This window comes from Aspergillus ochraceoroseus (assembly GCF_002846915.1).
Source record: "Aspergillus ochraceoroseus IBT 24754 chromosome Unknown P175scaffold_5, whole genome shotgun sequence".
NCBI classification, from domain to species: Eukaryota; Fungi; Ascomycota; class Eurotiomycetes; order Eurotiales; family Aspergillaceae; genus Aspergillus; species Aspergillus ochraceoroseus.
The window spans coordinates 42,544-67,527 of record NW_024468480.1 but is presented as its reverse complement, the minus strand read 5'-3'; the positions used below and the strand labels follow the sequence as shown (position 1 = coordinate 67,527).

At 46.1% G+C, this 24,984-nt stretch overlaps 9 protein-coding genes across 9 annotated transcripts; 4 read left to right on the top strand and 5 right to left on the bottom strand.

Annotated features, from left to right (window-relative positions):
* Nucleotides 1-570: 570 nt before the first annotated feature.
* On the bottom strand, nt 571-735 carry P175DRAFT_0402446 (uncharacterized protein; the record flags this gene model as incomplete). The annotated part of the gene is made up of 1 exon (XM_040892996.1): nt 571-735. A coding segment is annotated over one exon (165 nt), but the record flags the coding sequence as incomplete, so codon positions are not given.
* A 1,260-nt stretch (nt 736-1,995) lies between these two features.
* Nucleotides 1,996-2,785, bottom strand: P175DRAFT_0516825 (uncharacterized protein; the record flags this gene model as incomplete). Its single annotated transcript, XM_040898933.1, has 2 exons — nt 2,424-2,785; nt 1,996-2,369 (listed from the first exon to the last, which is right to left on the bottom strand). Exons 1-2 carry the CDS (start codon nt 2,710-2,712, stop codon nt 1,996-1,998), a joined length of 663 nt encoding a protein of 220 aa, XP_040751136.1. The 5' UTR covers nt 2,713-2,785.
* A 407-nt stretch (nt 2,786-3,192) lies between these two features.
* Nucleotides 3,193-5,441, top strand: P175DRAFT_0480218 (Zn(II)2Cys6 transcription factor; the record flags this gene model as incomplete). The annotated part of the gene is made up of 3 exons (XM_040895425.1): nt 3,193-3,667; nt 3,812-4,170; nt 4,269-5,441. 3 exons carry the CDS (start codon nt 3,193-3,195, stop codon nt 5,253-5,255), a joined length of 1,821 nt encoding a protein of 606 aa, XP_040751135.1. The 3' UTR covers nt 5,256-5,441.
* A 918-nt stretch (nt 5,442-6,359) lies between these two features.
* On the bottom strand, nt 6,360-7,491 carry P175DRAFT_0532686 (uncharacterized protein; the record flags this gene model as incomplete). Its single annotated transcript, XM_040899991.1, has 4 exons — nt 6,360-6,592; nt 6,869-6,965; nt 7,090-7,361; nt 7,467-7,491. 4 exons carry the CDS (start codon nt 7,489-7,491, stop codon nt 6,360-6,362), a joined length of 627 nt encoding a protein of 208 aa, XP_040751134.1.
* A 1,238-nt stretch (nt 7,492-8,729) lies between these two features.
* P175DRAFT_0547648 (uncharacterized protein) lies at nt 8,730-10,086 on the top strand (the record flags this gene model as incomplete). The annotated part of the gene is made up of 3 exons (XM_040900414.1): nt 8,730-9,261; nt 9,328-9,445; nt 9,524-10,086. 3 exons carry the CDS (start codon nt 8,730-8,732, stop codon nt 9,972-9,974), a joined length of 1,101 nt encoding a protein of 366 aa, XP_040751133.1. The 3' UTR covers nt 9,975-10,086.
* Nucleotides 10,087-12,260: 2,174 nt separating this feature from the next.
* Nucleotides 12,261-13,553, bottom strand: P175DRAFT_0532684 (uncharacterized protein; the record flags this gene model as incomplete). Its single annotated transcript, XM_040899990.1, has 4 exons — nt 12,261-13,193; nt 13,266-13,294; nt 13,363-13,406; nt 13,465-13,553. 4 exons carry the CDS (start codon nt 13,551-13,553, stop codon nt 12,261-12,263), a joined length of 1,095 nt encoding a protein of 364 aa, XP_040751132.1.
* Nucleotides 13,554-14,120: 567 nt separating this feature from the next.
* P175DRAFT_0493565 (putative choline transport protein) lies at nt 14,121-15,852 on the top strand (the record flags this gene model as incomplete). The annotated part of the gene is made up of 3 exons (XM_040895973.1): nt 14,121-14,272; nt 14,353-14,984; nt 15,083-15,852. 3 exons carry the CDS (start codon nt 14,121-14,123, stop codon nt 15,850-15,852), a joined length of 1,554 nt encoding a protein of 517 aa, XP_040751131.1.
* Nucleotides 15,853-17,478: 1,626 nt separating this feature from the next.
* Nucleotides 17,479-18,757, top strand: pmeA (putative pectin methylesterase; the record flags this gene model as incomplete). Its single annotated transcript, XM_040895424.1, has 6 exons — nt 17,479-17,589; nt 17,655-17,791; nt 17,849-17,928; nt 17,987-18,130; nt 18,185-18,245; nt 18,304-18,757. The coding sequence occupies 6 exons, from the start codon at nt 17,479-17,481 to the stop codon at nt 18,755-18,757; spliced, it is 987 nt and encodes a 328-aa protein (XP_040751130.1).
* Nucleotides 18,758-19,529: 772 nt separating this feature from the next.
* Nucleotides 19,530-21,954, bottom strand: P175DRAFT_0524075 (putative MFS peptide transporter). The gene is made up of 5 exons (XM_040899345.1): nt 21,782-21,954; nt 21,163-21,705; nt 20,845-21,104; nt 20,187-20,786; nt 19,530-20,104 (listed from the first exon to the last, which is right to left on the bottom strand). The coding sequence occupies exons 1-5, from the start codon at nt 21,783-21,785 to the stop codon at nt 19,685-19,687; spliced, it is 1,827 nt and encodes a 608-aa protein (XP_040751129.1). The 5' UTR covers nt 21,786-21,954; the 3' UTR covers nt 19,530-19,684.
* Between the last annotated feature and the right edge of the window lie 3,030 nt (nt 21,955-24,984).

The following is a 24,984-nucleotide window of genomic DNA, read 5'->3' as shown; positions in this document are numbered from 1 at the left end:
CATATTGGTTCGTCACTGAACATCCACTACCGGAAATTTGAGGGTGGTCCACTATATTTTATAAGTGAAACTCTCATCCACAGCTGTCATCTTAAAGATCCGATCTCCGGTCTCCGAAACATTGACATGATAGGCCATTTAGTTATTGTAGGGATATGTTGCAAGCAATACTAACTGCAACTTGTTTAGCATTCAAGCTAAGCCACCTGCATACTCTTTGATTATCTCCCATATATTGCTTCCATCGCTTATGCTACTGCCTAAACAGGGCAGTGAGAACCCGCCAGAACAACACTCATATTAGCTACGCGCATAGTTCAATTCCTTTGAGCAGGAAATGACTATCGACGGGTACTCGTCAAGGTACGAGCGGCCTTCTCACAGGGTATTGAGATAAGAAACTGGTAGATGAATGCCAATTAGCTGAGTCTTCGTAAAGCAGGCGACTTTTCTCGCGTTCATCTGCTTGAGTTCTTGTTCTAAATGGTAAATATCAACATCAGTATCGGACTTAACCTTGAGTCTCGATTTCTTTCCATTGCTATTCCTATTTAGTTGGTGGGTGCTCTTCAGCAGTTCCATTCCTCTTTCATTCCGATTGGGATACTTGGAAAGGGCATAAAAATCCAACCAAAACTCGCGAGCATCCGTATGATCAGGCATATATAGCTGTCGCAGATTTTTCCACTCCTTGTCCTCATTACCCAAGCCAATCCCAGCACAGGTGAACTCCCAGTCAAGAATACCAGTAATACGGTCATTATCAACCATGACATTGAGGAAAGTAAGGTCTCCATGAGTGAAGGTATAAGATGTCAACGACGGATTGCCCGCAGGATATATCAAAACTGCACTGCCACCCCAAAGCACGAAGGCACCCACTATTCAACGGTCCATTGCCGCCAGCCCGGTGGCAGAAACTGCACGGGATACAGAGATGTATACCTTGCAACCTCAGTTGTCAGATTTCCAGGCCATATATGCCTTTTGGGAAGAGCATCACCTTAATACACCGCGTTCAATATGTATACAGTGTAACTATATGTGCAATTATCCCTGGACCAAGTGGTTGTTTATAATCAGTACTGCCCCCCAGGAGTGAAACGCGTGATAGCCGCCGGAGGCAGTGCGTTTATTGGAGAAGTAGATGAGTCGACCGTCATGAAATATCCTCTCGCCCCGGGGGGAGACATGAGTCGGCTTGAAATCGAGAAGAAACTTTTCGAAATTGTCGGGCCGCATGAACGCATCGTAAAACTCAAGGGTTTCTCGGATGATGGACTCTATCTACCTCGAGCGAGCCGTAAATGGAACCTTGGCTGATTATATCCTCGAATCGGACCACCCCCCTCCTTCGATCCAGCAACGGTTATCCTGGTGTCGAGAGGCTACCGAGGCCGTCGCATGGGTCCATGCTCGGGGCGTATTAACGCGGACGTTGACAATGCTCGAAGTCTAGGCACTGTTTATATGCAAAATTTGTGGAGATCTAAGGTACAATGTTTCCCTGTCCCGGAGATACCGTGATATCACTCAACCCAGCATAGCACGAAGAACCGCAGAACACGCCGATGATTTCTTAATCCCGGCTAGACCAAGGAGTAGTTGTTCGGCTATGAGGCTCCTTCAGAGACTACTTGACAATTATGTTGCCGGGGAGGTCCAACCCCTTTCATCTTGTATTATTTGAAACTATAGCTAGTTTCGGCTTAAAAAAGATACCGCCCTCCTATTTTCAAACGGTTAGTTGTGGCGGTAGCAGGAATCGAGTCTTCTACCTAGTTCAAACGAAGTGCAGAAACAAGCCAAGGCCCGTAATTCAGAAACATAGCTTTGTGCATATGGGGCTTCCAACTGATTACGCATAATTGTCCCTCATTCTTTGAATGAGAAGTCTTATCAAAGTGGACATCCAGCGCCAACCAAACAAGATGCACCAATTAGACACAGTGCGGTGGGTTTTAAGTGCCTGTATGGCCTAAGAAACAGGTTTAGTTAGTAAAGTTTCTGAGGTGCAAGGGGCTCATTTCCTGTGAGCCCTCTGTTCTGGAGAAGGACAGCCCGATGTTCCAAAAATGCTTTATACGCTTGTTTCGGGACAGTCCTATCGTCATTTCTCCAGACTTGGAATCCAACCTCCTCCCAAACTTGAAGTTGACGAGTAAGATTCGCGCTCGGTTTGATTTTCTGCTTTGATTGAACAAAAGGCCATATGTCTGCTCGCTGCATGTTGAGTTTGCGCATGAGGTAGGCAATGATAACTGTCGGCGATCGTGATATTCCAAGATCACAGTGAATTAATATCGCCTCCGAAGCTGCACCACGCCGCTCGTGATTGGTTTCATGTTCGCACTCGACGGGTAAAGAGGCTCACGAGGACAGAGCGGGGGGTGCCATTTGGTCGATGAAGTCGCAAATATCACTCATATGGGCGAGGAGATCTTGGGTCGACGAATCTGCACACTGAACCCATTTGTGACGATGTTTTGGAACGCCTGCCTCTCTTGTAATGGTATTCCACCAGACCCATCGGGCATCCGTAAGGGAGACAATTGCGTTGATATGGTTCTCTTGAAGCATTTCCCGAGTGTATGATGCCTCCACATTGCCTAGGAAGAGACCAGGGACAATCTGCCTCACCCGAGCCCTGAATGCCATCTCCCACTTCTTGTTCCTATCTTTCGGGGTATCGTCTGTTGCATTTTCACCCATCGTGTTATTCTGTGTATCAGGACGAAATGGTTGTCTAGACAGGTTTTTAGCTGAACGTTAAGTTGGACGTTAATGTGGATAACAGCGCTTCTTGGGACTCTAGTTCACCATACCGGCCCTGTCTCCGATTCAAATATCCAATTAATACCTGGATAAACGCCAATAAGGGCTCGCCAACTCCAGTTGTTCTGACAAGGCCATGTTAGGAGAAGGCCTGGATCGATCGATCGATCAGTGACTGTTCACCGCCGGAATATCGGAGGAATCGGGCTCCGGTCGGCGCGTCCAGAAAGCTGCAGGGCGATTGATTGGAAGCCACGGCGAGATCAAGGTTTCTTTGTGTGATTGTGATGTGATTGTCTTGGTGTCAGGGGGAAGGGAAGAAGAAGAGGAAGATAGATTCGTTGAATGTTGCCAGCAGACCTTGCAACAGCTTGCTACGAAGATGATTTTGGCTGCTTGAAGCCTCCGAACACCACCATGGACCCGCCTTCAGACCACCGTTCTCTGGGCCCAAGAGCTAAGCTAACATGTGAGATGTGCAAGAGACGCAAGGTCAAATGTGACAAGCTCCATCCATGCACAAATTGCCGGAAAAGTAATGTTATCTGTGTACCGGTTGAGCGACCTCGTCTCCCGCGCGGACGCTCCGGAAGGACGAGACTGGTGAAGGACGCGCGAGAGGACTATGGAATTGACCTCCGCGACCGGGTTGCGATGCTGGAGCAGTTGGTCGAGCACCTACTCGGCAGTAGGGCGGCCGTTCGTGGTTCAACTTCTCTGAAATTAGTTGACGAGATGGGTTGTATCCCATCGTCGTCCCACGCGCCTGGTAATACCAGTATCACCACGACTCGGGCCCAGGCCCCTCCTGAGGGCCTGAACTCTGACTACAGCCAATTTACGGAATTTCTAACGGGAAAGCACGATTCCATCCTTCGTCCCCTGCAAGTGAGTGTGATCTTTGCAGTCCTGGCGATGCATGTTCCTGATGTCATATTTGGCGTGATACTATAGGCGATTCAAGTGGACAGCCCTCTGAACAACCGGCTTTGGGGCCAGACTGCTGGAGAAGGCCGCATTTCCCATGCCAGCTTAGCGTCTGGCGATAGCAAAAGCAACTTCGATCTCTTAAACGGACGTCTATTGCAGATATTTGTCGATCAAGTGGATCCGATTTTCCCTTTCCTGCCCTGTACTGCTCTCAGATTATATTTAACCATGAGCAAACCATATCTTCATTACAGTCTCGACCATCCGGCCCCTAGCGCCCTCGCACTTGCCGTCAGCTATATGACAGTCAGCAGCATGAGTAGTGACCAATGCTCGCGGACGCTGGGGATTCATAGACAAGTGCTTCTTGAAAAATACCATAAGCACACCCAGTCTGCCTTGGAAAAAGTGGATTATCTCAACACGGATGATCTCACTGTCTTACAAGCATTTGTCTTGTTCTTGGTATGGATTTCTCCCAGGCCCCGATAGTCTATCTTTCGCTTGCCTTCTTCCTCCCCTTATTTCATCCGTAGCTCAATGTTGACACCCTCCCTGTTCAGTTATCTATTCGGGCTCATGAGCAGAGCCGAAAGGCTTGGACAATGCTTAGTCTGGTGTTGCGCATTGCGCAGTCTCTCTTTCTCTCCGAATCAGACCCGCCATTCCCGGTGAGTCCACTGGAGCGGGAGATGCGGCGGCGCCTGTGGCACGTCATAACCCTGTTGGACGTCCAGGCCTCCTTTGATCATGGATCCGAGCCAATGCTGCGCTGGGATTGCTTGATATCCCAGACATTTTCTCCCGTACACTGCTTGGGTTATTTGGTCCCGCCTCGGCTTGATGCAGAGAGCGAACCACTGTCTGCCTCGTTTACAGACCCGATGTTCATGACAATCATGGGCGAAGCCCAAAATACTTTTCGTGCCCTCGCCCTCCCCGGGCTCATGGATATTCCCGCTAGGGATATTGACATCCCATTGCGCCAGCAAATAGTGGCAGTGTTCCAACAAAAGTCACTCGCTTCACTCACTGGATATCATACGGATACCAAGGGTTTCCGCTGGTTTTTGGAACGCATGGTTGAGATCACCCATGCTTTCTTGCAGTTGGCAGCAGTGAGACCGGTATCCAACCCTCCTAATCTTTCGCCAAGTCTGGTACCCCCAGAACGTTTGTTATTGATGACAGTTGAATTCATGCAGCTGTTATATCGGACTTATCGCGACGAGCAGAGTGAGCCGTTTAGATGGTTCATGCGTTTGTTTGTCCCCTGGCATCCACTCTCTGTAGCGATGGATGAAGTCTGCATCTGCGAAGACCTTTCTTTGCAGCATCATTATCAATCACTTATTGAACAATTCTTACTCTCATTCCAAGACATTCTGACAGATGTGCATCGTTCCCTGCTTCAGAAACCTGTTGGCAGATTCAAAGCACTTCAGCAACCGACGGTTCAACCATTTGTCTCGGATACCAGCAGCATAGCGGTGGACATCTCTTCAAATATTCTGATTCCAGACGGATCGTACTTTAATCATAATCAGTGAGCATGTGTATATTTTAGGCAGGCATCATCATGTTTTTGCGTTGGTGTTCTTTGGGCCATTGATTGGGGACGGAAGATTTGAGCACGATATATTTTGGAGTGGCAAGACTATAGCCGGACATGTCTCTTGATATCCTGGAATCAATTTCGTCATACTGTAGCTTCCTGGCCAAATACCCAACCGTCTTTGGGATCAGATATGAATTTCCCGGACCTACACTTGTAAATTCATGAACCATCAACAACGTATGATAGCGTCTGCACTTGTCACCTGTCTGCTAGTAAGTGCCACTGCCCAAAAAAACGGGGGTTTGGTTTGGTGACCGGAAGAGTAGAATATACGCACAGCCGTAGAAGAGAGGGGGGGTCAAGCGTAGACATGAATGCTTGTATCGAGTCTCCGTCTTCTCTAGTAGACTTCGTAGCACCAGGTTGGCTCGTGTGATCCGTGGCCCTCATTACCGCAAAGCGTTGTCAGGTAGAGTTAGACGTCGAGGAAGAGCTGGCAAGAAGAGGCAGCTGGAAGGCGAGATATTTGAGGTCAAGGGGGTCAAAATATTCTGCTGCATAGAGGATTTCTTTGTTTGTTCCTTAGCTTACAGCTCCCCGCCACTCCCTGATGGTCATTATCTTGCATTTCTTTTGAAAGTTCTGTACACGCATGTCGGGTTTTGGGGATCTGTCCCTCAAGCGGACGGGAATCGACAAGAGAATTGGGATGCCCTGAAGGTGAAAAGGAATAGAATACGTTACACTCGATAATAGACTTTGGTGTTATTATATTGGCAAAAATTGGCGTGTTATCACGGGCTATGGATAGGGGCCTCAGGGAATCTACCGGGTTTTGGTCGATTGCAAAGACCGAGGCTAGCAGCTGATGCCCTTCTCAAGTTCTACTCCCTATATCCGACATTCCTTGACCCGTAGTGAAGCACACAGGCTGTAGTTTAGCTACTGAAAGAGTTCGAACTCTGAAATTCCAGCAGTCAGGACATGAACCTGGTTTGTAAAGAGAAAATGGTCATCCACAGGCTATCTAATTTTCCCTAACCAGCATAAAGAACCCGGAATGGATTCTGTACTGGGGGGGGGGGGGAAAGGATTTTTACATCGTCACGAAGAAGCCTTTACAGATTGCTTTCATTTTCCGGAACCTTTGTGTGATGTTTAAGGCGGAAGAGTTTGTTGACATGTGCATATCAAGGACACTGCGTTGTTCACCTAGAGGACTAGAACTATTCGATATGTCCGGAAGGGGAACGTCCAAAGCATTTGAAGGAGCATTCAGAAGAGGATTGGTGGCTCCTCGGGACTCAACGATCTGAATGAATGTACCAACTATGGCCACTGATAGTCTTTACCTATCATTGATAGCCCAATGATACCCTGAATTCTAAGATTTTATGTATAATTACGCTTATTGAAGCCTTCGCACATCCAAATCATGATTGGCCGTCTTGAATATACCATTAACTATCACCTAATTTGGGAATTCGCCATATATCTGCCTCCAACGCAGGTAAGAATACCCTAGCAGGGACTCAAAAAGGCCCGGAGATTTTGTTCCAGGTTACAACCACTCTCTTGCAAAATTATGCCTGTGTGCATGCATACTTTTGAGGGCGTGGCCTGTGTCTCTTCCAATTTCTATGTCTTTGCGTGAGTGCTTGACCATTACTTGGTGATACACAGAATTAGGGTTACAGAACTTCTGTATTGGCCATGTTTCGCATTGTCAGATATCTCAAGCGATGGCCGCAAGATAGTCTTCCGACCCTGTCTAATTTTTGGGCTATTCATCTCTTTTCACTCTCGTGCTTCTTGAATTAATTAACAATGCCGCACTGATCTTCGTGGATTGGTCCGGGCTTGCCAGTGCTCGCTGTCAAGATGTTGTAAGCCAAACCGGGATGGCCGCCTTTGTAGTTGATATTCTGGCATACTTTGGGCGATAGATCGCCAAAATCGCTGTTGCACACGGTGCTGGAAATCCTGCACCAGGGCCGGGGACAGGCTGTGAGCTTTACATTGGTTACGCTATGATCTCTCGCGCAAACACCGGCAGTAGAGACTGGGGGTTTCGAAGCATCATACGAGCCCGAGGAGTCTTTGATTCCCCAGGTTCTGCTCGGTGGGATGAAAGCCCCCACCTCCTTGTCCTATCGCACGTTTAAAGGCCTATTCTATTGTATATGTTTCTTGATCAGGTCACCAGCGGAAGCGGGCCCGAACGGCATTGTTGGTGGTAGTGGCAACTGGAGATTTCCTCTTCCTACTAAGTTTATTTTGGCACGCCTGTGTTTGCTTTTGATATTACGATGTCTTCATTCTTTACAGGCGTCGTATGGAAGGCAATGAAGAGCCTGGTCCAGCTGAGGTACACAGACCAGAAGTTTCGACTGTCAGTCAAATCGACGACTCTAAATACGCACAATGTGCGAGAGAGAGAGTGTGTGATCAACTCGTATTCATTATAATGGAAACGTTGAGGGTAAGTTGAATCGCTTCACTGTTTTTTATGACCCTCGCTTTCGGATGTAACTCGGGTGATTGCACAAAGACGTTGGATATTTATTCTAGGGGGGATTTTGAGATAACCCGTTGCATCTTAGAGATTGCTTAGCATTATCTAGGTAAATTGAGGTTGGATATTAGAAGGCAGCATTGCATAACTATATATCTGGTGAAATCGTACAACAGTCAATATTAACTTCTATATTTATGTATCCCTATAAACACATGACTCATACTCAGGGTGGAAACTACATACATAACATAACACAAACTATAACTATGTGTATATCAGCACTATGAAAAATCAGGTCTTGAAATCTTGTTCCAGATTTCTGAATAATACCCAAAAAAGAGTAGAAATTCTCAATTATTCCCTTTCCACTTAGACTACTCTGTAAACGTCGTCTTCTACAGCAATAGCCTCTCAGTACTCGGTAACTAACTAATGCAACCACCGTGATTCCTGATAATGAGGCGACTGTGGACCCTTTCTCAAACCATCATCTGTGCATTGGGACAACCGAAACCAATCAAGAAAGACTAGACACGGCTCCAGTTGGGGCACTATACGAGATCATCTGCATTCCGCTGTCCTGGGTAAGTTGGAGAGAACGTGTTTTCGCCAGACTTGGTAACAGATAGGGTTGATCGCATCGGCCGATATCTTAGTATCTCAGTATGAGGGTCTAAACTTCAACCCGCCTAGTCTTCGCTAACGGCTCCGCCGCCCTTAAGAAAACAGATGAAGATTGCCCCTGAAATGGACGAGATCGGCTCCTGAGGGGAAATCCTGCAACATTTCATGTAGACCAAAAATCTTTCGATCCGTCCACGCAGGGAATCAGATGGCGGTTGGTTCTCGTCGTGATGGCTTTCTCGATCTCCCAGATCGCACGCTCCCTGCACTTTCACTTCTCTGTAATCCTCAACTCTAGGGGCCTCTCTACACTATCTGAAGAGTATGGCTAATGCAGCGGGCCCTGATCGTGCCTGGATGCTTCATGCGGTCTCCTGGCCACTCTTTGGAATTTCGGCTATCGTCACTGCGCTTCGACTTTGGGTCCGGCTGCATATCATCCACTCCTACGGCTGGGATGATGCGTTGATTCTTGTGGCAATGTCTTGCGCCACTGTCAATACTGCGTTGGTTGCAGTCAGTATCCTGCATGGCACCGGGCGTCATATGGACGAGTTGACCAAGTCTCAACAAATTCTTTCCGGCAAATTTCAGTTACTTTCGCAAGGATTCCATGTTATGTCTACAAATTGGGGGAAGGTATCAGTAGCTTTGTTTCTTGTTCGCATCATTTCAGGTGTCAAGCAGCATAAGCAAGTCATGTATGCTGGGATGATTCTTCTGACCATTATCAATGGTTTGGGAGTTTATACTATTTACGGGCAGTGCACACCAACCGCAAAGATCTGGAATAGCAACCTGGAAGGTTCCTGCTGGCCCTCTGACATGCAGAGAGATTATGCGTTTTTTCAAGGCTGTAAGTATTAATTTGGAGGATTAAAACTTACCAGGGCCTTTCTAACATAAACATGGCTACATATAGCAGTGTCAGCATTCACCGATTTGGTGCTAGCTGTTTATCCACTTTTCACAATCTCGAGACTGCAGATGGCAACCAAAGTAAAAGTTGGGCTGGGATTTGTGCTTTCACTGGGAATCATGTTAGTAACAGGTGTTGGGATTACCTCCCTTATTCCTTGCCTCGCGGGTTCTCAAGCTAACAAGGCTCGATTGGGTAGCGCGATGGGTGCTGCTATCATCAAAACCGTTCACCTGGCGGCCCTGTCGTCCCGAACTGATTACACCTGGGATATGATTGAGCTTACCATCTGGGTGACCGTGGAGCAATACTTTATTATCCTAGCCGCCTCAATTCCTGCCCTGACACCACTGTTTAATATTGCGGTGCGCTATCGGTCTACCAAGCGTACGAGTACCCGAAATACCAAGAGGATAGGTGTTGGATATAGTCGCCAGTTGAGCCGCCCTCAGCCATATTCCCATTTTGCAAGCGTGGGACGGGAATACGTCGAATATCCGGTGAGCTGGGCTCGTTCGGAAAGGCGTCACCAGGGCAGTAGAAGTGATAGTGAGATTCCCATCATCATTGCAGAGGAGCAAAAGCATGGAATCCTTAGAACCACAGAATTTCAGCTCCAGAGGCTCCCGCGGGACGAAGAAGCCGGATAATTAACGTCTATCTTTAGTAATTGCATTTTCAATTGATTCTAGTACTTGCATTTGCATTCTGCCTATCCAGTACTATGGCGATAGACTCCGGGCCTACGTACCGGAATTCCTTCGACCTAGGTCCATCTGTGGAGCAGATATCCCCGCCTACCAACCACTTGAAGTTATCGTGCAAGGCCTGCATAACCATATGCAAGATTCGGAATGGTTACTCTTCACCTTCATGTAAACATAGCTTTTGAGCAGGTTCCGGCGCTACTGTACATGGCAGATACATAATAATCCCTTTGCCCACGGAAGGGGCTAAACGAGGGAAAGCACAACATCAGGAAGACGTTTCCCGATTCGAAGAACGAGGCTGAACGTGGAATAAAGGCGATAATTACTTCCTTCATCAATTTTATCAGGGCCAAGGCTGTTTTGGAGGTATTCATATAGAGGGAAGTTTGTATCTGAACATTATGTGTAAGCGTGTGCAGTGATTAGTTAGTTACTAGGACGCCATCCTGGTTTCGGTAACAGTACGAGGAGAATTACCTTTGTTAAATACCCAGATGGGGAGACTGGATTTTGCTGCACGGAGTTATATCAACGAGCTCGGTCTCAACTACTATGAAGGAAAGCAGCTTAGAGTTTGCTGACACAAATGAAGAGCAGGAAGGAATTTGATGACATGACTGGTTGTGGAAGAATGCCACATGTTGCTCTCCTATCTATTTCATAAACGGCAAATAACGCAGTATTTTCTACAAGCTTATAGTAATATTTTAAGATAAAATCGCGATAGGGTGGGGAGCGTATTAGGTGCCTCAGTAGTACAAGTAGGGATTGGTTTATCAAAACGGCGTGGGGATTTGATGGGCATCGATTAGCTGAGAAATCTCGAGTATCGAACACTAGAAGATTTGATGTGCAAAGACATCTAACTAATAGTTAACTAGTTAACTTACTCCGTACATACCCTGGATATTAGCCAATTCAGGTTGGCGCGGGGGGTTTTGGTCTCGGAACAGATACTATTCTTCTCCTAGGGGCTAATATTTTCAGCATCACCTCTGGATGCTTTCCCACTGCTGCTCAATGGGTCTGGGGCCAGGATAAGCTGTTTATTATATGTATTTCTTGATACTTCCGTGAACCCGAGTCTCGACCAGAGCAGAAATGATTGTATATGTGTAATGATAATGATCCTTATACTTCTAAACTACGGAGTAAACTCGGGCTAGACCTGTGAAATACCAGAATATTTGTTTTATGGCGTACGATCCGGGTACAATGCTAATATCAGGTGCGAGTCGTGTGACGCGCAACTTGTTTCAATTGTAAGCCCTGAAGAGGATTGTCCTACTCCATGGGCCTGGCCTGAATCTAACTGCGCGAAGGAAACCAAAAGCTTACATTTAGATTGGTTCTACTCCGTACTCCGTACTTCGCGCCAGGTCCACTTTAATTATCAGACCATTATTGCAGGTTAATTTGGATATTAGCTGACACTCCATGTGAGGGGTTACGAATGCCGCGTGGATAACCCTAAAACCTAACGCAAGCCAACATTACTCCGTACTACGGAGTACTATAAGCGGAACAACAATTCCCTGAACGATTATTACTGCTAGAACTCATCAAAGCAAGACCTGGAGCCTACTGGGATATTTGCGGCCTGGCAAGGAAGAGAAGACGACTTTGGAAAGTGTCTCGCGAGCCGCAACCCGAAAACTTGTGGTTGTTAAATTATGACGCGCGATATTTGCCAAGTTGATCCGTTTCCTAGGCGCTTTTCGTCTGAAACACAACCATTTGACCAAGTCTAAGGACTCAGGACTCAGTAGTGGGATATAAGTATCGACGAATCCAATTTACCACAGACAACTAGACCTGAAGATGCAGGTTCGTTGTTCTAGATCGGAATTCTGCACTACAAGCAGTTTTCAAATAAGGTTACGTCGTCGCATGGGCTACTATGTACGGAGTAGCACGTACTAGACTACTAGGACGGAGTACTCCATACCGCGAAATGGCGAAGCGAACAGCTTCAAGCCGCGGAGGACTAATGCGGGCGAGACAGCATGATTACTGGCTCCATCCATGAGAGGAGGGATTAATTCGGCCCATACCTGCCCCGTACGGCCCGGAAGAAGGTTTTTTTTTTTTTGGCTTATCAAAAAGTATCGTTAATTTAATAGAGGCCTTGAATCTTCCAAGTATCCATAAACCGGGAGGCAACAACAACAACAACAAAAACAAAAAGAATGGATAAAAATGACTTAGTAGGAATCATGTCTCGGATTAGCGTTTCGCGTCCGCATTCTCTTGCACATTATACTCCACATTGCGCCAAATCTTCAATGGGACCTCGGGCTGAGATTCGCAAACAGCTAGGTTGATCGCTTCCTGGCTTGTCGAGGTCGACAGGTGGGCTGGGCCCTCTCGGGTTTTGGGGCACCACCATCGCTTGGTCTTGTGTGATGAATCCGCGGCCCCTGGGAGAGCCCCCAACGGCGCGCAAGGACGGCCGTATTTGTTCGCGTAGTTGGTATTGGACTGAGAGAGAGCGTTTCCGAAGATTTTGCGCACTAGCGGCCACCAGCACATGAGATTGGCGATATAGATTGCGGTGCTCGCTTCTCTAATATACCAGAGCTGATAGACGGTGGTAAGTGGAGAATGAAAATTGAAGTACTTGTTCAAAATCGCCGCTATAATGACAAAGATCCCCAGGCCGAAAACCGTCATCAGGAGGATTTTCTTTCGGAGGGGCATTTGCGTCCCCTTTAGCAATGGGACGGGAATCACCAACATGCATGCATCGGACGAAAGGTTGAAGACCGCCTGGGTGATGGAGTAATGCTGGTACGTTGCACACTGGGGGTTTTCTGGTGGAACTGCCCAATACTGGGAGAAAGGTTGACAGTATACCGCGAAATAAGTAATCTCGATGATGATTAGTCCTAACGCGATATACCCAGCAAGGACCTTGACAAAGAGATGCCAGCGGGTGCTCTGTGTGAGTTTCCAATACACAGTAATCAAGCATGTCTTTACCCCCCAGGTCGAGAATAACATGCATTGTTCCAGCGCAATGACTATTTTGCTTCCATATATCCGATTGGCAACATCTTCTGGATTCGCTATGATTTCCGGGAGCTCTTCTGGGGTGAAAAGGTTTGTAGCGTATTGAGCCGAAACTTGGATGAGGATCAGGAGCGATGTGTAGAATGCCTGGCAGGTCAGTAACAGGTCCGATGGCCCCTCCTGCAAGCCTATGTTGTTATGGGAAGGGCAATAACGTACAAAGGTGACGACCATAATGTAGTCGTCCGCTAGATGCGCTCTTGTTAGTACCTTGTAGCAATGAATCGGTGGTGACTGTATATCAGACAATACTTACGTTGGAGATTCTTGATCCCTCCATTAGAAATAATCCGTGAGATTCTTGTTACCTTTTCAGTCCCATCCACGCGCCTGGGGAGAAGCGTATCTATTCACTCACAGTCTCCCGATCCAAATAACAAACCCTATACTCCAGAATACGACGGCTTCCACCAAGAGCCGGTAAGGAGTGGGCGAAACATCCCCCATTGTAAATCAAACGAGCCCTTACAATGACCGCCGTGATTCTGGGACTGCCCCGCAACATCTGGCACGGCGACTTCTGGATTAATAGACGAGCGAAGGTCGTGTAGGAATTACCATCTAACAGACTGGATCTCAAGGTCGAAAATACGTCTGAATTTTATTTTCCCCCAGAGACCAGCAAGCCAATCGTGGGACAAGGAAATATCAAAACGTTCGCGGATCACACTATGCATAAGTGTTATCCGTGAACCTTTCGAAACCGGGGACAATCAGATACGAATTCGGAATCTAAACCCCTGTTGATGCCAGAAATGTGGTCCACAGCACTACGTTGGCAAATATTCGCAGAAGTTGCCCTTCGGGGCAGCGTGGGAGAAAAGAGAGGGGGTTGCCGCTTTTTTCACCCAAGACCTGGATTTTCTTGCATAGCAATAATAACGATTATAGACAAATGACTTTTCCGCTAAGCATTAGTACTCCATGCTGTTTATTTATTTCTTTTTTCACCTGGCTTCCCCCCCTCTCTTGACTCCTCCCTAAGCTCCCCGGAGACACCTAGATATCTTCGACATGCAGCAGACTCAGACCAAAAATACTGCCGTTGGTCGGGCCGGCATTGAATTTGATGAGGTTCGTCTTGAGGCAGCTTTGGGCCACAAACAGGAGCTGGTTCGCGGATTCGGATTGTTTAGCTTGACGAGTCTGGGGATAATCATTGCCAAGTAAGTGTGTTGGTTGCGAGTATCTTGCCCTATATCTCCCAAAGTACTTAAATTTGAGTTATAACACGGGTCAACAATAGTTCGTGGGCAGCTACTGGAGGGACAATCGTCACTGCCCTTTACAATGGTGGCCCCATGGCGGTCCTGTACGGCCTTGTTGTGGTCAGCATCTTCTATGCCTTCGTTTCTGCATCCTTGTCGGAGTTGGCCTCAGCCATTCCTTCAGCGGGGGGTGTATACCACTGGTCATCAGTAGTTGCGGGGAAGTATGGTCGTCCTGTTGGCTTTTTCACGGGGTACCTGAATGCTTGCGCTTGGTTGCTCTCTGCAGCTTCGATGAGTTCGATCCTGGGGAATGAGGCTGTCGCCATGTACCTCCTCCGCCATCCAGATGTGGAGTGGCATAGCTGGCAACCCTTCATTGTCTTCCTCGTCGTACTCTGGATGTCCTGTGCAATTGTGTGTTTCGGAAATCGATATTTGCCGCTACTTAACCGGATATCGCTGGTGCTGTCTATGGGCGGCTGGTTTATAACTGTTATTGTACTCGCCGTGATGCCCCACGGACGACGTGCCAGCAATGCCCAGGTGTGGAAGACCTACTACAACGAAACCGGGGGTTGGCCTGACGGTATCTGCTTCCTGTCGGGATTGCTAAATGCTGCTTTTGCTGTTGGTACCCCCGATTGTATCAGCCATTTATCCGAGGAAGGTATGTGCCTCTGGTCACTCCTGTGGCTTCTAGTTACAGTCATTACTTGAGTTGTTCATCCTAGCAAGATTGGACGCTAACGATACCCTTCATTCTAGTCCCCCAGCCCGAGCGAAAGGTACCCCAAGGCATTATGCTGCAGCTGCTGACGGGTTTCCTTACCACATTCGTGTATCTCGTTGCGCTCTTTTACGGGATCAACGATATAGACCGCGTTTTTAACAGCGGCATCAAGTATTTCCCTGTGGCGGAGATATATTTGCAAGCTACAGGTTCTACAGCAGGGGCCGTAGGTCTGATTGCACTTCTCTTTCTAGCCACGTTTCCAACACTGGTTGGAACGCTTACCACTGGCGGACGAATGTGGTGGTCACTTGCACGGGACAACGCGACACCATTCCCTTCCTTCTTCGCCCAAGTACACCGCACATTAGAATGCCCTGTTAATGCAACCGTGGCCATGTCGGCTCTCGTGTCCTGTCTGGGCTGCATTTACGTCGGAAGCACCACAGCATTCCAGGCGTTAATTTCGTCTTTCATTGTGCTGAGTACACTCTCCTATGCCGGTGCCATTATCCCACACGTCCTCTCGGGGCGCAGAAGTGTTCTTCCTGGCCCATTTCAGATGTCCCATCCTGTGGGCTTCCTGGTCAATATCCTTTCAGTACTCTACATTGCTGTGACAGTGGTATTCTTTTGTTTTCCCTTCGCCCTGCCGGTCACTGCTCAAAATATGAATTACACAAGTGTTATTACTGTCGGCATTATGGCCCTTGTCGGCATATCATGGTTGTTTCAGGGGATGAGGACTTATAACGGCCCAACTTACAGCCGGGAAGCTGCTGAACGTCTGGAACACGGTCACTGACCTTCTTCCACAGGCTCATGAATTAATGAAAGTGATTAGCTAGATATAATTATCGGCACGGGAATCAGAGCCAGGTGTTGGCTATGAGCTCAGTATCATTCTAGCTACTATAATAGCTAGAAGGTGGTAGATATTATGTAGATATTAACCTAATTGGAAAACAGTACCAGCAGCGGTATAATTATAAAACTCAACAAAACTAATACTTTGTAGACACTGCAATATATTTACTTGCATGCAGGATGCATGGTGAGGTACGTCTTCAAAATAAATAGCAGGATGCTGTCATGGACAGGGTTTAGGGTTTAGGGCTTAAGAATAATACAAATAATACTATCTTAATTCTATTGAGAATCTTCTGTAGACAATACCAGGGATGCTAGAGAATCTCTAGTATACAGGAAATAGGTGCCATCATTCCTGAATGATGGAATAAAATCCTATAGTGTGCCACTAGAAATCTAATCCTTTGTATGGCAAAAAGGTGTCATTCTATTATATATTGGAAGGGGACATGCCAAATAGTAATAGTTATTAAATGTCAGTTATACCGTTCGGCTAAAAAGATCTCAAGACAGTCATTTCTAGCTGAGACAGTATTATATTATATTGGTCCACATTAAATAATACTATCACTTAGCATTCGAACAAGCCCAGGAATAGCTGAAACCCGATATTTCCTAATACTTTATCAAAGGGCAATAGCGTCGAGTTTTTGAAAGAACTTGCGAACTTGCTCATCATTGTTACTGGTGACTATACATATATGTAGCATCAAGGACTAATAGGTAGCCTACGCAAGGAATGTATAAATGTGGAGAAAATTCATTGTAGGTTGGAGGCTTCTGTGTTGCCATGACCTATTTCAGGTTCAGTGGAATAGAAGGATAGCGTGCGGTAGATGATATCTGACCCCCTAAGAGGCTATGTACTGTTCTTTTTCTTAGCAAAATGGTTGGTGGAGATTATATTCTGGAGGGGAATTGAAAGCATGATAGCTATCAGGACGTACACTTGCTAAGGCTCTAGAGTGATTCGGACTAGATACTAGATTGGGATATTGATATATCATGGGCCACTGAGCTCTCTTCTCCTATATTACGTGGACCGGGCATTTTTACGAGATATGATACTTGAGACATGAGATATTTTGGCTTACGCCAGGTGAACCCGGTACATAGTGGGGACTGGGGCCTCTTTTGTCAGAGAAGCAAAGTCTTTATCAGAGCCACATATTCCAGTGGTGATGCACGGCTGAGGTTAGTTTTGCCTATATTAGGGGTGACGGCTCCGATATTAACTGCCCCGGGCCAAAAGTGAAACCTCAAAATCAAACACTCTAGGCTAGGCCTAGCCAAGACTAATTAAGCTATTCTATGCTATATTCTCCATAGGTGGATCATGAGCAGTCATGACTTCACTGATATGCAAAACAACTTGCTAGCCATATTTCTATTGCCTAAGATGAAACATAGCGGTCCTTAATCTTATTGAAATCCCCCCAAAGTGGCACAATACTCGGCAGATATTTGTATACATGGAATATAATACCCTCCAACCCCTTCATCAAGACCATGTTAATTCCTCATTTACTGTGACAATCTATATCTAATTGTATTCATCATCATGCATTTCTTATCTTTTGTTTGTCTAGCTAGTGTCGCGTATGCAGCATCACGCACCACTGCTCCCTCCGGGTCTATCGTTGTAGCCAAATCTGGTGGTCATTATGACACTGTACGCGGAGCAATCTTCTTTTAAAAGGCATCTTACAATATTTGCTAACACCGGTGCTTTGATAGATCAGCTCTGCTGTTTCCGCTCTGAGTACCACCACCACTAAGACCCAGATAATCTACATCGAGAAGGGCACATATGCGGAGCAGGTTTACATTCCAGCATTAGAGGGTGAACTCATTATTTATGGTGAAACAGAAGAGTAGGTTTTCATTTAGATCATGCGCAACAGAAAACCTTTACTGAACATATCCAATAGTACATCTACGTATTCCTCAAACCTCGTTACAATCACCAGCGGAATCGGGTACCCTGCTACTAAGAACGATGATAAGACTGGTAAGTTCTGAGAACATCATTTACCTGCTGAGTTCATTTTTAACTATTTAATCAAAAGCCACATTGCGAAACCATGCCAAAAACAGCAAAATATATAACATCAATGTCAAGAACACCTATGGTAAGGGTCACCAGGCTCTCGCACTAAGTGCCTATGGCGAATACCAAGGATACTATGGCTGTCAGTTTATTGGCTATCAAGGTAAATCCTCTGTCACCCGAAAAAGAAACAGACAAATACCAACAGTTCTGGCAGACACCGTCCTTGCCGAAGAGGGATATCAGGTTTATGGAAAGTGCTTGATTGAGGGAGCTATGTATATTTCCCTCTAAACGTCTGTCTCAACCTTGGATTCTAACTGTTTGATTTACTAGTGATTTCATCTTTGGCCAATATTCACCGGCTTGGTTTGATAGCTGTGATATTCGCGTTGTTAGCGGGCCTACTCAGGGTACAATTACGGCTAATGGTCGTGTTTCCAGCTCTGGAACTTCTTACTTTGTCATCAACAAATCCACTATCGAGGCTGCATCCGGTAATTCTGTGTCCAATGGTGCCTACTACCTTGGCCGTCCCTGGTCTGAGTACGCGCGGGTTGTCTTCCAAGAAACAACAATGTCCAGCGTCATAAAGTCGGCAGGTTGGATTGAATGGTCCAGCTCCACCCCAAATACTGAACATGTTATTTTCGGCGAGTATGGCAACTCTGGCGATGGTAGCGAAGGCACTCGTGCGAGCTTTGCCAGCAAGCTTCGCTCTGCAGTCAGCATTACTACGATCCTCGGCAGCGACTATAAAGACTGGGTCGATACCGACTACTTATCCTAGGGTGATAGAATAGCCTCCTTCATCGTAAGGGCGGGGGGGGGGGGGGGGTCGTGCTTCTGTTTCCTAGCATCTGTGATCATTAGCTTCGCTTGCCACTCGTACCTTTAGGAGCGGGACAGCATTATTTGTCGTGGATCAAGGTTTGTGATATGGGAATCTGCGGGATATTGATTCCATGTGTGAAGTCAGAATGTTCAAGATGAATTTGACAGGCATTCCACATTACTAAAATGAATCTCTATAATACTATCACAGTACATTCGCATACCCTTATAATGAAGTTGTTGTCAATCGCCCTCTTTATCCTATGAAAACTGGGTAATAATCGTGCCAGAGTAGGCATATTGAGCCAGGATACTACATATTAAAAACACCTAGAATCCACACCAGAAATATACAGCGGTCTGTGGTTCTTGTGACTATACCAGGTTCTGCGACGCGTTCTGCACGTTACCAATACTACCGGGAGGAATGTCGTGGCTATACATACTGCCGGTGAAAATATCTTCGCTTGCAACTGGGAGTAAAACAATACTTAGGCTACAAGCTCGAGCACATCAACTTCCACACCTATCCGTGGCGGGGATTTCAGCGCAGTGCCTACGGCAACTAAGGGTACTGGTTATACTAAACCCACGAATATTAGCCTTCATCACCATGGTCCCCAGCATCGTACCTAGGTAGCACCGACGTCATCTGCCCAAATTAGCCTCAATTAGTTCAAGAAGATTTGAGGGTTAACAATCAAGGTCAAGTAAGGTAGATATAGTGAATTCAAATAATCTTCTACATTGTACAGGAAGGTAAAAATCTGATAGTGGTTAATTACTTGCTATTGTTCTATAGAACAGGACAAGCCCGGTGTCCTCGCTCGCTACCGGGCAGTCTCCAAGTTACAGCAGCACAGTTGCTCATTTCGTCAGCACTTCACTGTTTTGGTGAGATCCCGAACTCCTCCCTCTCTGCAATTGCAGGGGTTAGGTTGGTTGTCTTGTTGTGCAAATTTTCCGTGACTACGTTAGCAGTGCCTTCAAGCTCGAGATGGTAATCATCATTGTCGCTTAACGTGTATTCTTCCTTGTCAATATGGCGGAATGTGAAGTAGAAGACAACGGTGAGGACGCCACCAGCAATTGAGGGACCTCCGAAATCCCAGGTCAAGTATGGATCCCTGACAACAGCCGAGCAAGCGAGACCGATGGCATAAGCAACAGCGGTGTTGAGTAGATTGATGGCGGAGACCAAGCCCCGCATGTTCTTTGGGGCACGGGAATACGCGATACCGTAGGCTGGCACGTTGACGAAGAGTTCGGAGATACCACCGAGCGCGAAGGGGATGGCCATCCACTGGTATTCTGGTTAACAATTACTTGGCCTTCAGGTGTTGTTCTCCCATGAAGGAGCGCATAAGGGGTAGCAATATACATACCCAAATTGTGATGGGAGCCACCAAAGAAACGCCGTCGGCATCAACACATGTGTCGGAGGAACCGTACTTGCCACATGGTCCCAGTTTGTAGGCATAGTAGTTAAGAACGGTGTAGCCGACACCGCCAATCGAAGACATGGCTAATCCGGTGGTGATACGGGCGACGGGGCCGTAGCGGATGTGGAAGCGACGGAGCAACGGGTAAAGGATATAGTTGAGAATCGGGGCGAATAAAATGATGCTCAGAGAATTGAAGTTGCTAATGACATCGTTGGGCACACCATTTGTTGTCAACATCGTCGACAAGAAGCTTGCCGCATTACCTAACCCGTTGTCGTTGAGGTATTGAATGGGGAAGAAGCAGAAGATTCCTGTGGCCTGGAATGTGCGCCGGACGTCTTCGACAAACTGATCATTCCATGTAGTCTTTATGTCCAGACCCTTGGCTGCAATCACTGACGGCTTGGCTGCATCCCAAAAGCCGTGACGCCCGATGCGGAAAATACCTCCACGACTGAGGCAGATACCCAAGACACGAACGACATTAGGCAGGTCACTACCGCCGGGGGGGTACAGGACAAGGCGTTTACGAAGCCAGAACTAGTAGAAGATCAGTATCAGTAACAGGCAAATTAATGACGATTCTATGAATCCATACCAAGAGGGCAGGGAGCGGAAGATACAAGAACAGTGGCAGGATAAACGCCAACCACCATCCAATGTACTTCTCAGCATACGAGGTGGCAACCTGCATGAAGCCACCAATATTGATGAGCAGATAGAACCATAGCATAGCACGCTCAGTGGTGGCCTCGGGGTCAACGATGACTTTCTCGCCACTAGGCAGGACCTTGGTCTTGGGCTTGGTGGAGGGCATCTGATCAAGCAGGAGCGGGGAGACGTTGGGTTTAAACATGGCTAAAATTGTTAATTCTGAACATCCCCCCCCACCAGGGACAGGAGAAGTTCGACTTACCCGCACCGACTGCCAGAAGATACAAGGAGATGAAGTAGGGAGCCTTAGCACCTCCATTAGCAAGTAGTGTTGGCGCAGTCGACCCGACCATCAAGGCGTGAGCGATGCCGAAAACCAGGACACCCCAGCAAATCATCTTAAAGCGGCCGGTATGAGCATCGGAAAGATAACCGAATAACATGGGTAGGGAATAAGCCAACATGCTGAATGATTGGTTGACGGCATTTGCCTTTACCGTCCCCATGCCCAAGGCGCCGGCAGTCTGCTGCGTTCCTCGCGGGGGTGCCCCGTAGCCATTGCCGCCGACGGGTAGCGGACGATTGACAAAGTTAGAGATAAGGCCAGAAACACCATAGTATGAAGCTCGCTCGGAGAACTCGACGACACAGATGAGATATGCAACGATGGGGAGCTGTCCGGGCACGCGAGGCAGGGTCTCCAACTCTTCCGCGGTGGGCGCGTCCTCATCGGATTCGCTCACTGGGCGTAAAATGTCCTTTCCAGCGGGTAAGCCGGCCGTTTTTTCGTCAATCTCTGGGGAAGCTGGTAAGGAGTCAGTCTCGCACTACCAGAAAGGATTCACATTGCAAAAACCCCAAGGCTAAAAGTCGAAACTTACACATGGTAGATAGTACTCTGTACTCCGTATCACAGACATACAAAAACAGGGGGTTAGTTAGGAACAAACTCTGCTACCATAGACGTGAATATCCTCACACCCCATTAAATGATGAGAGGTTGTCAAATTATGATGTTGAAATGTTGACCAAATTGAATTGAATTTCGGTCTAGAAAGGAAATAGTGGCCTAAATATATTGGATCACCTGTTACTATCCTTGCTTGATAGTGATGTTGGCATTCACTGAATCCAGCACTCCAACATAACATACCCTCGCTATTGTATCTGGTTGCATTAGGACAGCCTGCCATGTGGTGGCGGCACAGAGATTGAAAGCCAATTACTGCCATGGATAAAGGCGAGAGAGGCGGCTATATCAGGAAAGATAAGGTCACAGGCCTATCTTGCAACCCCAAGGCTGGACTATGAAAGGCGACGTTGCAGCCGGGATTCCCTAACTTGACAGCTAAGCACTACGGCCTAGTTAGCTACCACTTGGCATTTCCTGTATGGCAAATGATTTGCTCCCTGACTTCCTGCCCAGAGAGCGTAAATTGCGTGATATTGGTGAGTGTGGGGATCTCCAATGTCTGATAACAGTCGGATTCTCCCTCTGGGTATCTCTCTGCCTTAGAAACAGCCCTTACAACAAATGAGAAATAGCCAAATTATCAGTAGTTTTGTTCTTCCACAGGGCTCTAGATCCTATCTATTGCCATCAGATGTAAGACAATAAGATAAGCAGGGGGTTCTACTAGGAGCTTAATGCAGGTTGCTGTGGGCACATGGTAGCAGGCGACAGACCCCTTAAAACTAAAGAACCTTAGCAAGAGCTCAAACATATTGCCTATCTGATTTGTCCTAGATATGTAAGAGTACAAGTCTAACAATACTTTCGGTAATATAAGAAGCCCAAACACCTATGGTCTATTTCAAGGGATAAGTTACTTCTACGGAACTCGGGGTCCTCCGTATAGTTAGACACAGATAAATAGATAATGACAAAGGGGTTTTAGGCTAACTGATAATTTACTACAGAGTCAATATCTCTATGCCGTGTCGAAGATAAGAGCAGTATAAGAAACTACTGGTCGGGAAAGTATTCTACCACTAGGCCAAAAGACCACTATAACCATCCGCCATGGCTGGTTATGCCCGAATCCCTTTTATAGGGCATGGTTTGTGTTATATATATGGCCATGCTACGCTACCATCATACCATGACAAGCAGGGCTAACATTAAATATCCTTTCTTCCAGGGCGTTCTGTTGTAACCTGTAACACTATACTCTGGTTTTCCCATAGTTTAAACTAAATGCTTCCTTCTTGTATAAACAGCATGCTCTGGATAAGCTTAGTTAACTTTATCATATAAAATTAGGACTTATTTAAAACTCTATAAAATGGTAGACCCGTTTTATATAAAAGAATATGTTATGACCCTCAGTTATTAGCCTACAGCTAATCATTACGCCCACAGCTGCCTCTACACATACCGTGAAGGTAACCCGGAAGAAGGGGAGGGGATTAATTAGAATGAAGAGATAGATAATGAAGATATTCTACATGTTACCATAAGGTCGCGTAATAATACATCTTAAGTATAATAATTATTTCAGATATGCTATCACTCTTATATCTCCCCTCGAAACCCTCAGCTCCCAGAGGCAAAATAGAATAAAGGCCTGTATATTAATCAATATCTGTCCATCTCCATCTTTAAATCTATAGATATGTAGAAAATAGCTTGGTTTTTATTGACTTGTTCACAAGGAATCCGCTGATTTTATAATCTCTATTGAACCTAACTCTCTCTTGGTGACGGACGGTCCTCTTAAAAGACAGAATACTTTATATTATCGAGTCAGATTCCCCCCAAGACTGAGACTTTAACAGTGGCTCGCCAAACACATAGGATACCAAGGAAACTCTTTGCGGGCTAATCAAGACTGCAAAGCAAGGCCAAACTGAACATACAATACAGTATTCGGGATCCTCATAATCTTAGTTAATGGTACAGAAATATCACCACAAAAATTAATTTCTAGAATGTATAAAGAGGGAAAGTATCAGATTTAAGTCAGTAATTGCCAATATCAAGGCTTACTAGAATACTTAGGTGATGCCATGCGCCACACTGCAAGTGAGGGAAGCCAAAGTAAAAAGCTGAAGAAATGGCCGATTGATAGAATTCGAAAAACTAGAATTTAAGATACTGGAAAAGACTATTTTTTTCTTGCATAATAACAGAAACCTTGTTAGATAAAAAAGTCACCCTTGTCTGGGTAAAGCTCAACATGCACTAATTAGCCCTTGGCTGTATAAAACCACTTCTATTGCGAACTGTCAAAAGATACAGAAACAGGGGCTGGCTTCCAATCAAGCCTAGAGTATAGATGAGATTAGCCTCTAATAGTTAGGTATTTAGTAGTAGCCTGTAAACTATTATCGACTATTACCTGGGCTTCTCTACATTTTGAACTGTGGGTTATAATTTGCCGGGTCTGGAATTACTGTGAGTTAGGGGATACTCCTGCCCTGCTATATATTCTATATCTTTTACTAATTTCTTTCTGTCGTTACTTGTCTCTACCCCACTAGTGCTATCATAACCCTCTTTATCAATTAAATAATATATGAAAGTCCCCCTCAAACACCCATGGTATGACCCGTACACCGTGCTGAGTTCTACGCGCGCTGGCGGTTCGGAAGAACTATGGCCTGTAGGGCCATTTTTTCCTTTTTATCACGCCATAGATCTAGATATATTAGTTAACCTGGTTAGATGCAAGGCTCCCTATATTATCTAGCTTTATAATCTACTATTATACTATAATTATATTTAAGGCACTTTATAAATACTATAGATAGTCTAATTAAGTACTCTCTATAATACTAGTGAAGGTATAAGGCTATCCTAGGCTAAAAATACTATTTTAACTGCAAGACTTTGAAGCCCCTGGATGATTTTTTTCTAGCTATGCCCTATTATACGGCTGTTGAGCATTCTTAGGCTAGGTATTTTAATTACTATGTATCCATGCCTTTCTGCCCACCTAAACCACTACCCGCTTTAGGTGCGCCACATATTCTTCGCAATCATATATTCTTCGTGATTTTTAATATTTTAACTTATTTTTATTATTATTACAACATAACATGCCTAAATCTCTAGATTTTAATAAATCTTGCTTGCTTAAAG